Source organism: Ambystoma mexicanum, chromosome 4q, assembly GCF_040938575.1.
Source record: "Ambystoma mexicanum isolate Mex_15411 chromosome 4q, UKY_AmexF1_1, whole genome shotgun sequence".
Lineage (NCBI taxonomy): Eukaryota > Metazoa > Chordata > Amphibia > Caudata > Ambystomatidae > Ambystoma > Ambystoma mexicanum.
Window position 1 is genome coordinate 445,333,510 of NC_090928.1, and position 13,863 is coordinate 445,347,372.

Here is a 13,863-nt window from a genome sequence, read left to right on the forward strand (position 1 = left end):
CTATTGTACATGGAGTGCTAACCTTGTGCGAAAGTACATTTGTGAAAATAACGAAGTATAGATCTGGCAGCCGCATTCTGCAGTAGTTGGAGTCTGTTGATCAGATAACGCAGTTGAACCAGATAAAGAGAGTTGCAATAGTCGAGAGTGCTCAGGACCAGAGCAGCCACCACCGGGGTCTGACACTCAGCAGGAATAAAGGGCAAGACCTTCCGCAAAATGCAATCCTTGAAATGACCAGCCTTGCACACTGCAGCCACCTGGTTATCCAAGCCAAGGGAAGCAGAGATTTTAGCCCCCAAATTCCTGACCGATTGAACCGGCATGGGAAGGGGGCCAAGACTGGTCGCCCAAAATTCTGCGGTCCAGAACAGATGGGGAGATGTTGTACCCACAACCAGAACCTCGGTCTTGCTGCCATTTAGCTTTAAACAGTTACTCATCATTCATGTCCCCAAGTCCTCAAGACACTTCCTCAGTCGGATAGCTGTGTCAGCTTGAGAAAGGTCCAGACGGACACGGATCTGGGTCTCATCTGCATATGAATAATAGTGAAACCTGTGAGCCTGAATGAGAAGCAGGAGATGTCTAATATAGACGTTAAACAATATGGGAGACCGTCCTGATCCATGTGGAACACCACAGGAAAGTGAAACCGGAACTGAGCGGAAAGGAAGTAGGGAGACAGACTGGGACCGATCGTACAAGAAGGCCATGAACCAGTTGAGAACTCTGCTGGACAGGCCAGAGTCTGAGAGATGGGAGCTCAAGATGGAGTGATCAACCGTGTTGAAAGCAGCCGAGAGATCTAATAAAAGGACTGCTCTGACACGCCCCTTATCCACCAGACGCGCCAAATTGTCTAGCAATGAGCTCAGGACAGATTCAGTGCCTCTCCCAGGTCTGAACCCAAACTGGAATGAGTCAAAATATAGAGAAATACTCCAAAAAAACAGACAAAAGAGGGGAAACCAGTGCTTCTATCACCTTCATCAGGAAAGGGAGGAGAGAAATAGGACTATAATTGGACAAGCTTGTTTAAGAGTGGAATCACCAGCGCATGATTGAGTAATGGCGGAATAACTCCACTAGTAAATGAAGTATTAACAGCAGTAGTGATATGTTCAATAAGGTCACCAGATGCTTCCTTCAAGAGAGCCAGAGGTATGGCATCAGCGAGAGAGGCACACTTCAATTTAAAAATAGCTGACAGTACGTCGGAATTAGAGAACAGAGGAAAAGAGGAGTAGGACCCATTAGCAGAAGGGGGATTAGCTGCGCAGCAAGCAGCCAGTAGCACTTCTGTGTCTCTTGGCATCTCATCATTTCACTCTCAGGTAAAATTCATGGCTGCCTATTAACTAGCTTGGTCTTGTTGCATTATAAACTATATTGATACCATGTATATTTTTCTGCTAGATGAAACCCAGCAACCAAACATCCAAGCGTATATACACTAAATCTGCTATGCCGACAAGCGACATGCGCGACTCTCCCCAAATCAGGGCTGCCGTTTAAGCGTACGCCAAAAAGGACACAGCAAGCGCCATTCCGATGAAAAACCTGAGCGTGGCAGAGCCTCTGATAACCAAAACTCACACTGTAGATATTCAGAGATTTCTACCATCCGCAAACCACATTGACTGGCGTGCCAACACATAGCATTGCGCATATATCTTTGCCCTCTCTCCCCCTATCCCCTGCTGACTGGCTCTCTTTTGGCACTGTGCACCTGGCCACCCTCTTCCATCTGGGCCCAGGTACCTTCTGACCCTGCCGCCCTCCTGCACTGCCTCCTGGCCACCCCTTGCACTGGTGGACTGTATGTGTACCCATACAGCCCTCCCCTTTTTTTCCTTCTTTTTCTGCACTTATCAGACTTACCCAGTCTGCGTTGCCATAAACACAGCACTTGCCACTTGCTGGCTGCAATACCAGTGTTTATTGCCTCAATTTTCTATTTATTTTGATGTATTATTTATTTATCAGCTCTCCTCTGCTCTGCACTTTCCACTCTCCCTTTTCCATGCACTTTTTCCCTTGCACTTGCGCGTTCTCAATGTCACTGGGCCTAGTACGATCGTTGTTGTTTTTTGTTTGTCCCCTGTTCCCCTCCCTTGCCTAGTCGCGCTCTGAAACACTTGTGTACAAATAAAATATCATATCATATCAGAACCCTGTGATCAATTTTTCTGTTACTTAAAATGTTGACCATTTCAAAAAGTAGCATGTTAACAAACATCGATTTGGAAAGGAAAATAAAGGGAAAATATGGATTACCTGAGCTTTTCGTTTAAAATACCTCTGCGCAAAAGGGGTAGCTACAGGTCTCCTCATAATGAAGGCAGGAAAATTGTCTTCTTGAACATATTCTGGTGTATCGCCATTCATATCGGGTATATTGACAGCGACGGCAGGATTGCCCTTAAATGGAAACAAAAAAACGATTTCACGTGCAATCGCAATACTATTTTATATGTTATATTGTGTCTTAATTTTAATCCTTTACTCTAAAACGGCGACCAACAAAGAAATCAATGCCATTTTTCACAGGGAGGAAATAATGATGGTTATGTTTTTCAAGAGCAGAAGCTGCAAACATATTTTCGTAGGAATCTTCAATTTCTTTTACTTTGGTCAAACTTGAGTTTCTATCATATGAAATAATACACATTATTATTACTAGTGCTTTTTTGGTGAAAAACTGAAAGTCCATGTGTGAATGTCCTTTCAAAGTTGATTATACAGATACATCAACACACAAGAAGTTTGAAACTCTACGATGTATATTAGTCCTGTTCAGCAGATTATGACAGCCAGTATGCAATAGACATTCTTTCTTTTGCTATCAACACAGCTGCTTTCAATATGAAAAGATAAACTCTCGACGTGGAATGTTGAGAGGGATAGAAAAGAGAAAAGCACACACAACACTCAACAACTAAAAGATACTTCCGGTAGGTAGTTTTGTAGACCGTGGCATGTCCAGACACTCTACAGTCGCTGCTGATGTTTTGTTTCAAGCACTCTGTCTTGGTTGTATAACAGCAGGGCAGTCCAATGTATGACATATGTTGCAGCTTTTGTATATGTTCTTGTTCCCTTGCATACTGTTTCCCGGTTTTTGAATACTACGTCCCTGCCTCCAAATATGTATGGCCTCTTTTATTCTCACGCCTTAAGTCGCTTAAGAGAACAGATCAAGACAGTTCTTATTAATCAGAGTGTGCTTGACTAGCAAAACAAAAGAGGTGATGGCTGGAAGGTTTAGAGTTAATCTTAATCTCTGGCATTGCTCTAGGCAACCCTCCAGACCATCATCCTTTGCCTGCCAAGCCATCACAAATAAGGGGAAAGCCATATGCAAATCAAGCTTGGTCCCACCCCAAAAGGGGCAGTCTAGCTTGAACTGCTTGGTCACATCCCTTCTATATGAGAACACAAGCATGCCCAGACATGTTTCAGCCGTACAACGATTGGTTACCTTCATTTTCGATAATGTCCATGACAAATATCAGCACCCATGCATATTGGAGCCCCCACAGTTTGTAACACATTGTCAAGCCACTTTTTCTGCCTGGGCAATCCTCATTAGGTAGTCGGGTTGATCCAGGGTGTACCAAGAGTTTTATTTCAATCATTTGGGAAGTGCGCTGGAAGTGTGCTGCTTCGCTGCTGGATACTATTGTACATGGACTGCTAACCTTTTGTGAAAGTACATTTGTGAAAATAACATTGTGAAAATGTGGGCCCTGCCACTTACCCAGAAATCCTCAAAAGCATTGTGTGCACGTATCTGCGTGTGTGCATCTGGGAAGTGCCCTGGAAGTGTGCTGCTTTGCTGCTGGATACTATTGTACATGGACTGCTAACCTTGTGTGAAAGTACATTTGTGAAAATAACGAAGTATAGATCTGGCAGCCGCATTCTGCAGTAGTTGGAGTCTGTTGATCAGATAACACGGTTGAACCAAATAAAGAGAGTTGCATTAGTCGAGAGTGCTCAGGACCAGAACAGCCACCACCGGGGCCTGACACTCAGCAGGAATAAAGGGTAAGACCTTCCGCAAAATGCAAACCTTGAAATGACCAGCCTTGCACACTGCAGCCACCTGGTTATCCAAGGCAAGGGAAACAGAGATTTTAACCCCCAAATTCCTGAACCGGCATGGGAAGGGGGCCAAGACTGGTCGGCCAAAATTCTGCGGTCCAAAACAGATGGGGAGACGTTGTACCCACAACCAGAACCTCGGTCTCGCTGCCATTTAGATTTAAACAGTTACTCATCATTCATGTCCCCAAGTCCTCAAGACACTTCCTCAGGATAGCTGTGTCAGCTTGAGAAAGGTCCAGACGGACAAGGATCTGGGTCTCATCCGCATATGAATAATAGGGAAACCTGTGAGCCTGAATGAGAAGCAGCAGATGTCTAATATAGATGTTAAACAATGTGGGAGACCGTGTTGATCCCTGTGGAACACCACAGGAAAGTGAAACCAGAACCGAGCGGAAAGGAGGGAGGGCGACAGACTGGGACCGATCAGACAAGAAGGCCATGAACCAGTTGAGAACTCGGCTGGACAGGCCAGCGTCTGAGAGATGGCAGCTCAAGATGGAGTGATCAACCGTGTTGAAAGCAGCCGAGAGATCTAATAAAAGGACTGCTCTGACACGCCCCTTATCCACCAGATGCGCCAAATTGTCTAGCAATGAGCTCAGGACAGATTCAGTGCCTCTCCCAGGCCTGAACCCAGACTGGAATGAGTCAAAATATAGAGAAATACTCCAAAAAAACAGACAAAAGAGGGGAAACCAGTGCTTCTATCACCTTCATCAGGAAAGGGAGGAGAGAAATAGGACTATAATTGGACAAGCTTGTTTAAGAGTGGAATCACCAGCGCATGATTGATTAATGTCGGAATTACTCCACTAGTAAATGAAGTATTAACAGCAGTAGTGATATGTTCAATCAGGTCACCAGATGCTTCCTTCAAGAGAGCCAGAGGTATGGCATCAGCGAGAGAGGCACACTTCAATTTAAAAATAGTTGACAGTACGTCGGAATTAGAGAACAGAGGAAAAGAGGATCAGGACCCATTAGCAGAAGGGGGATTAGCTGCGCAGCAAGCAGCCAGTAGCACTTCTGTGTCTCTTGGCATCTCATCATTTCACTCTCAGGTAAAATTCATGGCTGCCTATTAACTGGCTTGGTCTTGTTGCATTATAAACTATTTTGATACCGTGTATATTTTTCTGCTACATGAAACCCAGCAACCAAACATCCAAGCGTATATACACTAAAATCTGCTATGCCGACAAGCGACATGCGCGACTATCCCTAAATCAGGGCTGCTGTTTAAGCGTACGCCAAAAAGGACACAGCAAGCGCCATTCCGATAAAAAAACCTGAGCGTGGCAGAGCCTCTGATAACCAAAACTCACACTGTAGATATTCAGAGATTTCTACCATCCGCAAAGCGCATTGACTGGCGTGCCAACACATAGCATTGCGCATATATCTTTGCCCTCAGTCTCAATTCCTGACAATACTTGCCCTAATTTAGAACCTGTGTTTTTGTTACCGGCGACAATGCCTGATTCCCTCATGGCAGCTGGCTTCAGTGACTGCTCCGTGAGTGAACCACTACTGGTGACAGTGCGTCCTAAGTCTGTATCCTCTGCATTAAATGCTGAGGCCGTGCTGGCCGATAATACATCTCTTGATAATGCAAAGCGAGTGGAAAACATAACAGAATCGTGTAATCAGTTGGGTTGTGTGCCGCCACCTCATCCTCAGCTTCTAGGTGAGCTGATATATTTTCTCCCTCTATGGGTGAATGGCCTGGATTAATCAATTTCTTAAAACAACCTTAGGTCACCGAGTGATTTCAATATCCCGGCTGGAAGAAATGAGAATCTACAACCTATCACACCTCCCCCATTTCGTAAAGACAGTCTGTCCCAATCACCTATTCTGTTTGCACATTCACCTCATAACATAACTAATAACTCATTGGTTCTATCCATTTATTTACACCCAGAAGAAAAGAGGCTGCTGTTTGTTCGTATGAACCATCATTAGCATCTTTGCTTGCCCCTCTGCATGTTAACATCACATTGACAGCCATGAATATGGCGTTAATGTCCTTAACTAGACTATTTGAGGTATTGGATAGCAAAGTTAGCCATCAAACATCATTATTCACTCAGTTTATGCAACGGGAAAATGTGATCATTCCTAGAATGCCCAATGATGGCTTGTCTAGTGATTCTATCGATCCTCTCCCAATTGATAGAGATGTTGGTCAAGCAAAACACCCCCGTGGTCATCATAATGATGCCACGATCTTGGCTAGGGAATCTGAAACGGAACCAGCTCTAATAAAGTCTTGCCATTTCTAGGGCAGAAACTGACTGCCCTAATTCAATGCAGGAACTTGTCCAAAATGCATAAGATTGTATAAATACAACAATAAGCCCGAAGAAACAAGCATTTAATATCTTCATTCCCAAAAGGGAAAAAGTGTCCAAAATGTGCGTCAAACAAAATAACTCCTACAAAATACACTCTACATCCAAACACTTTATTCGTACATTAACACTTCCTAATAGGCAAGTTACCACAACCAAATCAGAAATATTCAAAAAATATGAAACTATCTCATTATATAAAATACTTCACACAAACAGAGCCTCAAACACCAAATTGAGTTATCAACCGCTGGATGATGTAATCTCAGCAGTAACTGTGGAATCGGTGGCCAAACACACTGTGCTTTCTACCTCAGAGACTCTAGTTTCTGATATAGAAAAACCAAGCGAGATGACACATGAAGGTCAATTTCTAACTTTGGAGATAGGGAAGTCAATTGCACAATTTTTTAACTCTTCCCAACAATTAGAGCAGAAAAGAGCTCAAAATACAAATCTTCCAAGACTGGATGTGGCTTCCGAGTTTGTACAGCCTCATTCTCAAGCATGCCATACACCTTCACTATTGGTGCAGTCAAGTCAAAGAGCAGCATTTGAAACAGAAAAGACAATGTCCAGGACGCCACCAGTAAGAAACACAACACAGGACGTACATTTGCCTGTATTTTCAAAAAAGAGCATAACATATTACCATCATTTGGTCATACAATGTCGCCCAAAATCATATACAACATATGATCTAAATAGGGTGAGTCTACTTAATATATTTTCTGATATCACAAGCCTAGAAGATATCACGTCCTCTGATATTCACCAAGTTTAATTCTTGATGGAATCAGACATGTCTCTTGTGCAAATTTGGATGCAATCAAGAGTCATTCACAACATGATCTGGCAAGCGAGATCAGAATGATACAATCTGGAGTTTGTCGGTCATAATAATACTTTAGCAGCCAAGCGTCGGAAGTTAATATGCCCTTGGACCCACAATCAGTAACTCCTATGATAGCTCCACTACACATCACCTGCTCTGCTAACTCTCTGCAGATTGCGCTATGTTCAGAAAAGGTGCAATGGCTCTCACACCCACCCCATAATGTATAACAATCCGAGATGAGACAAAAAGAGGTGATCAATCTTGCAAGTTGGAATATGTGTGGATTTGTGCATCTATTGAAGCCAACTGCAACTCATCTCAATATGTTTGATGTTGTCATACTACAGGAGACCTGGCTGGCAGAGCCCCCAGTATGGGAAGGTCATAGTACCTCTCTCGTAGCAGCGAAACTGCTAAATAAAGGCAGACCTCTGTCAGGTTTATTTATAGCAGTTAAATTAGCATCTGGCATTTCCCTACAACCTTGGGCGTCCCCAACTTCTTACATTCAATTAGTAAAGATATGCATCCATGCCAAAGTAATAGCTATCAAATAACCTTTATTGGTCACATTTGAACATTGATGAGAACTCATTTTTTCGATGACCTAGAAATGGTCCTTGACTTGATTGCACTTGATGCCTCCATAGCTCACACCATCATTGCAGTGGATATTAATCTCCATTGCTTCTCTGAGGTCAAGACCCAAGAAGAAGCTTTAGGAAAACACCGGCAGACTATAATTAAAGGAAGAGAACTAGTAATGTTGAACGGGGCAGTTACGGGTGACATCCCTCCACAAAGCACGTGGAGAAGAGAAAATCCCAAATCAATAATGTTAGGGAGAATTCTCTGTTTAGGCTGAATTTCCTAACCTAGTGAGTCCCCCAGCAGCTTTGCTGGATTTTTGGGGTTTATTTTTTTTCTCCTGCCAAGAGTGAGACTCTTTTACCCTCACTCTTGGGCATGATTTGAGAGCGTTTCTTTGAATCTAGATGTGTTTAATGGGATATGGGGTCTTTTACTCCATAGGGCTTCATGAGTTTCTTTGAATCTAGATGTGTTTAATGGGCTATGGGGTCTTTTACTCCATAGGGCTTCATGTGTTTTTGTGATGTGTGTTACACAGCACTCTCAGTGCAGTCACACAGGGGTGTCATAGTGACCTCCCAGTATAGACTCCATACCCTGGGACTGACTACTGTCTCCCAGGGCATGTAAAGTCACCATTGACTTTAATAGTCTTAAATTCTGAACAGAACCAGTACAAACCATCATATTGTGGCCGTACTGGCTGGGTCAATTCAATTGCCCCGGGGTCTGTTAGTCGAGTGGGCACGTCTCCGTCCCCCCTGATCGAACCATCTAGGACATGTTTTGGAGGCTCTTGGACAGGCCAATTTGACTATCAAGGCAAGTAAATGCCAGATAGGTCAAAGTAAGGTGGTCTACCTTGGGCATGAGGTAGGAGGTGGAGAAATAAGGCCTTTGCTCAGCAAGATTGAAGCTGTGCAAAATTGGACAACACCTACTACTCAAACCCAAGTGAGAGCCTTCCTAGGCCTCACTGGGTACTACAGGAATTTCATTGAGAACTATGGGACCATAGCTTCTCCACTGAATGTAATCTCCTCTCCAAAATTCCCTAAAAAGGTCAAATGGAATGAGGAGTGCAATCAGGCCTTTGAAAAACTGAAGAAAGCTCTTTGCCAAGCTCCAGTATTGAGAGCTCCTGACTACCACCAAACTTTCATTGTACAAACTGATGCTTCCAATGTAGGTATAGGTGCGGTTCTAAGCCAACTGGATGAGAAGGGTAGGGAGCACCCCATTTGCTTCATCAGCCGTAAGCTGAAGGATCCTGAGACAAGGTGGGCAACAATAGAAAGAGAATGCTTTGCTATTGTGTGGGCACTGAAGAAGTTTAGGCCATACTTGTATGGTTCTACTTTTGTCATTCAGACTGACCACCAACGCTTGAGATGGTTAATGCAAATGAAGGGAGAAAATCCAAAACTATTGAGATGGTCAATCTGCCTGCAAGGATTTGATTTCACCATTGAGCACAGGTCAGGGTGTCACCATCAAAATGCTGATGGACTCTATAGGATGTATGTCATCGACTAGAGGTATGAGGTTCATCCAGGAGTGGATTAAATCCTCCCGTCCCTTAGTCTGGGGGGGCGAGTGTTAGGGAGAATTCTCTGTTTAGGCTGAATTTCCTAACCTAGTGAGTCCCCCAGCAGCTTTGCTGGATTTTTGGGGTTTATTTTTTTTCTCCTGCCAAGAGTGAGACTCTTTTACCCTCACTCTTGGGCATGATTTGAGAGTGTTTCTTTGAATCTAGATGTGTTTAATGGGCTATGGGGTCTTTTACTCCATAGGGCTTCATGTGTTTTTGTGATGTGTGTTACACAGCACCCTCAGTGCAGTGACACAGGGGTGTCATAGTGACCTCCCAGTATAGACTCCATACCCTGGGACTGACTACTGTCTCCCAGGGCATGTAAAGTCACCATTGACTTTAATAGTCTTAAATTCTGAACAGAACCAGTACAAACCATCATATTGTGGCCGTACTGGATGGGGCAATTCAATTGCCCCGGGGTCTGTTAGTCGAGGGGGCACGTCTCCGTCCCCCCTGATCGAGTTTTGGCTGGTGGCAGTGGATACTACTTTTTATATTCAACCGCGAATATTTTCCTATGGGATTTCCCATTGTTTTAGGCTACTACCTTTATTTAATTATTTACGGTAGCCTCGAACATACCGCCGGTTTATTTAATTAATATTAATTCTCCGGTTGGTATTTTTTGATTGTAAAATGGCGTTTGTGTTCTCTTCTGTGACTCCAACCCAAGTCGAGCCCTTTGTTCCACTTTTTGGCGGGCTTCTCCACAGAAGCCCTCCAAAGTGGTGCCACTCTGTCTGGGGTACTTAGGAGGGGTGGGGGGAAATGTAGGCACCCTGGACTGAGTTGCCTTGGCAACTCAAGTCGCACTCCATCCTGATTGGCCCAAGTGGTGAGCCGACCGGCTCACCACTTAGCATGTTTGAGTGACAGCTAGGCTGAGTGAATGGGGGTTTGCTGCATAAAAGCAGGGCTTTGGGGACTGGAACTTCAGAAGTCGCCACAGGACCTAAGAATCCGACGAGGGAGAAGCAGAGCCGACCTCCCACGACACCACGACCGGTGGAGCCCTGCTGGACTGACTCACCACTTTTTTTTTCCCAATGACAGAGGAGATCTCCCGCCGGAGAGTCTTCTTCCTTTAACTGGTGGGGATAACCAGTTTCACCGTCTTTTCGCTTTCCCGACGTATCTCATGACCGCCTTGCCCGTGCCGAGCACCCCGGCAACCGGGATACCACATTTTACCACGACCGCGAAACCAAGGTACCACCTTTAACCGGAAAACTCAGCGGCTGGTTTCTGCCCTGGTAGTGCAACGACCTTTATCTCTCCTCCAAGTCGAGATCTTCTCTTCCTCTGGACGACGATGCAACTTGCACCCACTACCAGGAACAACTGCCACCGCTGGAGGATCCTTCCCACTTAAGGTACTGTGTCCCGCCTGGCTTCCCTTGCTACCGACTGTACGGGGTAGATTTAGCCCCCGGCTTTCGAACCTGGGTTAGCCTGGGACACCTTGGCTAAACTTTTCTAAGCCTCTCTAAACGCTTTGCTGAACCCTCTGCAAGACTTTCTAAGCCTAGTGTAACTGTGTGATCTTGGGCGCATTTGTGCTCTGCTCTCTCTAAGAGTGGGCCCAGCCTTTGGACTTGGGCTCACCAGTGACTTTTTGCTCTCTGCCTTGCTAACAGTGTTCTGGAATCATAGAGTGGTGTACCTCTGCTTATTCTGTCTTTTTCCCTCCCTTTTTCACAAACTTATTAGAGTGCAATCTAGTTAAGCGCTCACCTCTGTATGAAAATAAGTGGTGTTTTTACTGTGATTTTCTAATAGGGAAAAAGGGGTGTATATATCATAATAGTAACTGTGTTTAGAATATTTTACAATAAGAGTGCTGGAGTGTTTCAACTGTGTGTTTTTAAATAAATAATTATATACTTTGATACCAAAGCTCTGGTCAGTGTTTGCTTGTATTATTGTATCTGAGTGCCTATTGAGTATACTTTGCATACTGCCTAACTCTTTTTGAGGGAAGTCTGACTGCTCAGCCACAGCTACCAGGTAAATCTGCGTGGTACAGACTGCTACCAACTGGGTTTACTGCCAACACCTGTAGTCTTAAATCTTTTGCAGTGGTCCCTAAGGGAACTGCACAGGTTTCTGCCTAACACTGGTGTACAGCGGTGGGATTTGTATTGAGTATACACTTTAGAGTGCTTGAGGATACCTTAGTACAACTAACCACAAAGCTTAGCACTGAAAAAGTAATCTTTCTAACATGTCAACTATGGAAACTTATAGTCAAGAGTCCCTTGCTACAAAAACTGCTGATTGTTTAAGAGTATTGTGTAAGCATAAGAACCTCCTGACTAAAGGCAAGAAAATGGAGTTAATAGAAAGGTTGTTAGCTAACCAAAGTCTGGATGATGGGTCTGAGGAACCTACCATGCCAGAAAATGTAGATAACAGTATAGAAATTGATATTGATCCAAATGTTGATAATCTTGAGGAAGAGTCAGAAGAGGAGGGTGAGGCTGCTGTGACTGTCCCCCCTAGGCCTCTGTCTGCCCTACCTGCTGTACCTACTGGGCCTTTACCAAGTCCCACACTAAGTCCTCAATATCTCGAATTAGAGAAAATTAAACTTGAACTAGAGTTCAAGAGACTGAATACTCTGGCTGAACAGAGACATCAGGAAATGAATCAAGAACTAAGGCTAAGGGAAATGGAGCTCAAGCAGGAGCTGGAAATGAAGAAATTATCTGTTGAAAATGCTTCTCTCTCTGGCTCCTCTAGAAGTTCCAGTCCTAAAAGACCCCGGATGCCTAAAGAATTGGTTGGTATGTATGAGCCTAAGTTGGATGTTTTGGATTGGTTGTCTCTGTTTGAATAAAATCATGAGCTCCAGAACATCACAGGAAATGACTTACTCACCTGGTTGTTCTCTAGGCTTCCCCCTGTTGCAACTGATGTGGTAATGGAGTTGGGGGAGGAGGATAGGAAAGAGTATGAATGTGTGAAACTAGCTTTGATAGCTAGGTTTGGGAAGACCCCTTCCCAGTATCTTAAGAGGTTTAGAACCCTCAAAAAGCATGATGGTACCCCTTGGGCTACCTGGGTGAGTGAAGGGTTGAAACACTTAGAGGGATGGATTAAGGGTTACAAAGTGAACACTTATGAAGGTATGAAGAATCTTTTTATGTTGGAGTCAATTTATGATGCCTGCTCTCCTGAGCTCAGACAGCACTTGGCTGATTCAAAGGAATTAGATTCCCGAAAGCTAGCTAAGGCTGCTGACTTGTGGGTTGCCAACAGGGCCACTCGCAAGGATTCTGGGGTAACTCAGAAAAAGGATGAGGGGAAACAGCCTAAAAGGGACTCCAAAGAGAATTCTAATACTGCAAATTCCAAAGAGGGCCACAAACAAAACCAGAAGGGTAAGCCACCAGGGAAACCACAGCAGAATAGTGACTCCTCTGGTGCTAAACCAGAGGGAGGTCAGAACAAGCCTCCATTCCAGAAGGCATTTGGTAAATGCTTTGTTTGTGGCTCTACTGACCATGTGAAAGGAGATCCCAGATGCAAGGGTAAACCTTCAGGGATCCAACTTGCCTCCTTAGCCTTCGCTCCAGAAGAGGAAGTCCCAATGGCAAGTGGAAACTTTCTACTGCTGGCTGATGAACCCATTGGAGTCTCAGCCAGTGTTTCTTTAGTCTCTCTGGGGTTGTGGGAACAACAGAATTTAGATGTGTATAATTCTATCCCAGATAATACTAAAGAGTATTATAAAGACAGTGTCCAGGTGAATGGTCAGGAGACTCCTGCCATTAGAGACACTGGGGCCAGCAAAACTGTGGTGGATGAATCTTTTTTCAAGGCAGAGGATGTTGCTAAGGCACCCAAATGCCTCACCAAGTTAGCTGGAGGGCCTGTGCAGATGTGTCCCCAGTTACCAGTTCTCATCCAGTGTAATGACATGGCTGTAAACATACCTGTCAGTGTACAATGTGAAGTGCCAGGTAGGGTTCTGTTGGGTAATGACCTGAAAGCTCTTGGAGTTGTGTCACATACCCCCAGACCACCTAGTAAAAGGTTACAGTAGCTCACAAAACCTACAAGAGACAAAACCCTGTGAGGGCTATCTCAGGAGATGATGACAGAAATCACTCCTTTACCACTGGAGCAACTCACTGCAGTAACTACCAGATCAGGAGCAAAGGGGCAACCCAAGACTCCTAGGAAAAAGTCAGCAGCAAGCACTCCAGTGCTTCCAACAGTTACACCTGTAACTTCACCTCCAGCTGAGGCTGAGAGGGAGGTACAACCCTGTATGGTTGAACTAAACTCTGAAGAAGAGCTAGTGGGAGGCCAAGAACTTATTGGAGATCTAGACCCTGAGGACCATCCTGAGCTGCAGTCTT

The 13,863-nt window shown here is 44.5% G+C and overlaps 1 protein-coding gene across 1 annotated transcript in view; it reads right to left on the reverse strand.

Annotated features, from left to right (window-relative positions):
- The window catches only part of LOC138467255 (uncharacterized), a 1,232,016-nt gene that overhangs the window by 618,062 nt on the left and 600,091 nt on the right, over positions 1 to 13,863 (reverse strand). Inside the window, exon 23 of the mRNA XM_069607273.1 lies at positions 2,281 to 2,424. Within this exon, the coding sequence (XP_069463374.1) occupies positions 2,281 to 2,424 (144 nt within the window). The remainder of the gene's footprint in view (positions 1 to 2,280; positions 2,425 to 13,863) is intronic.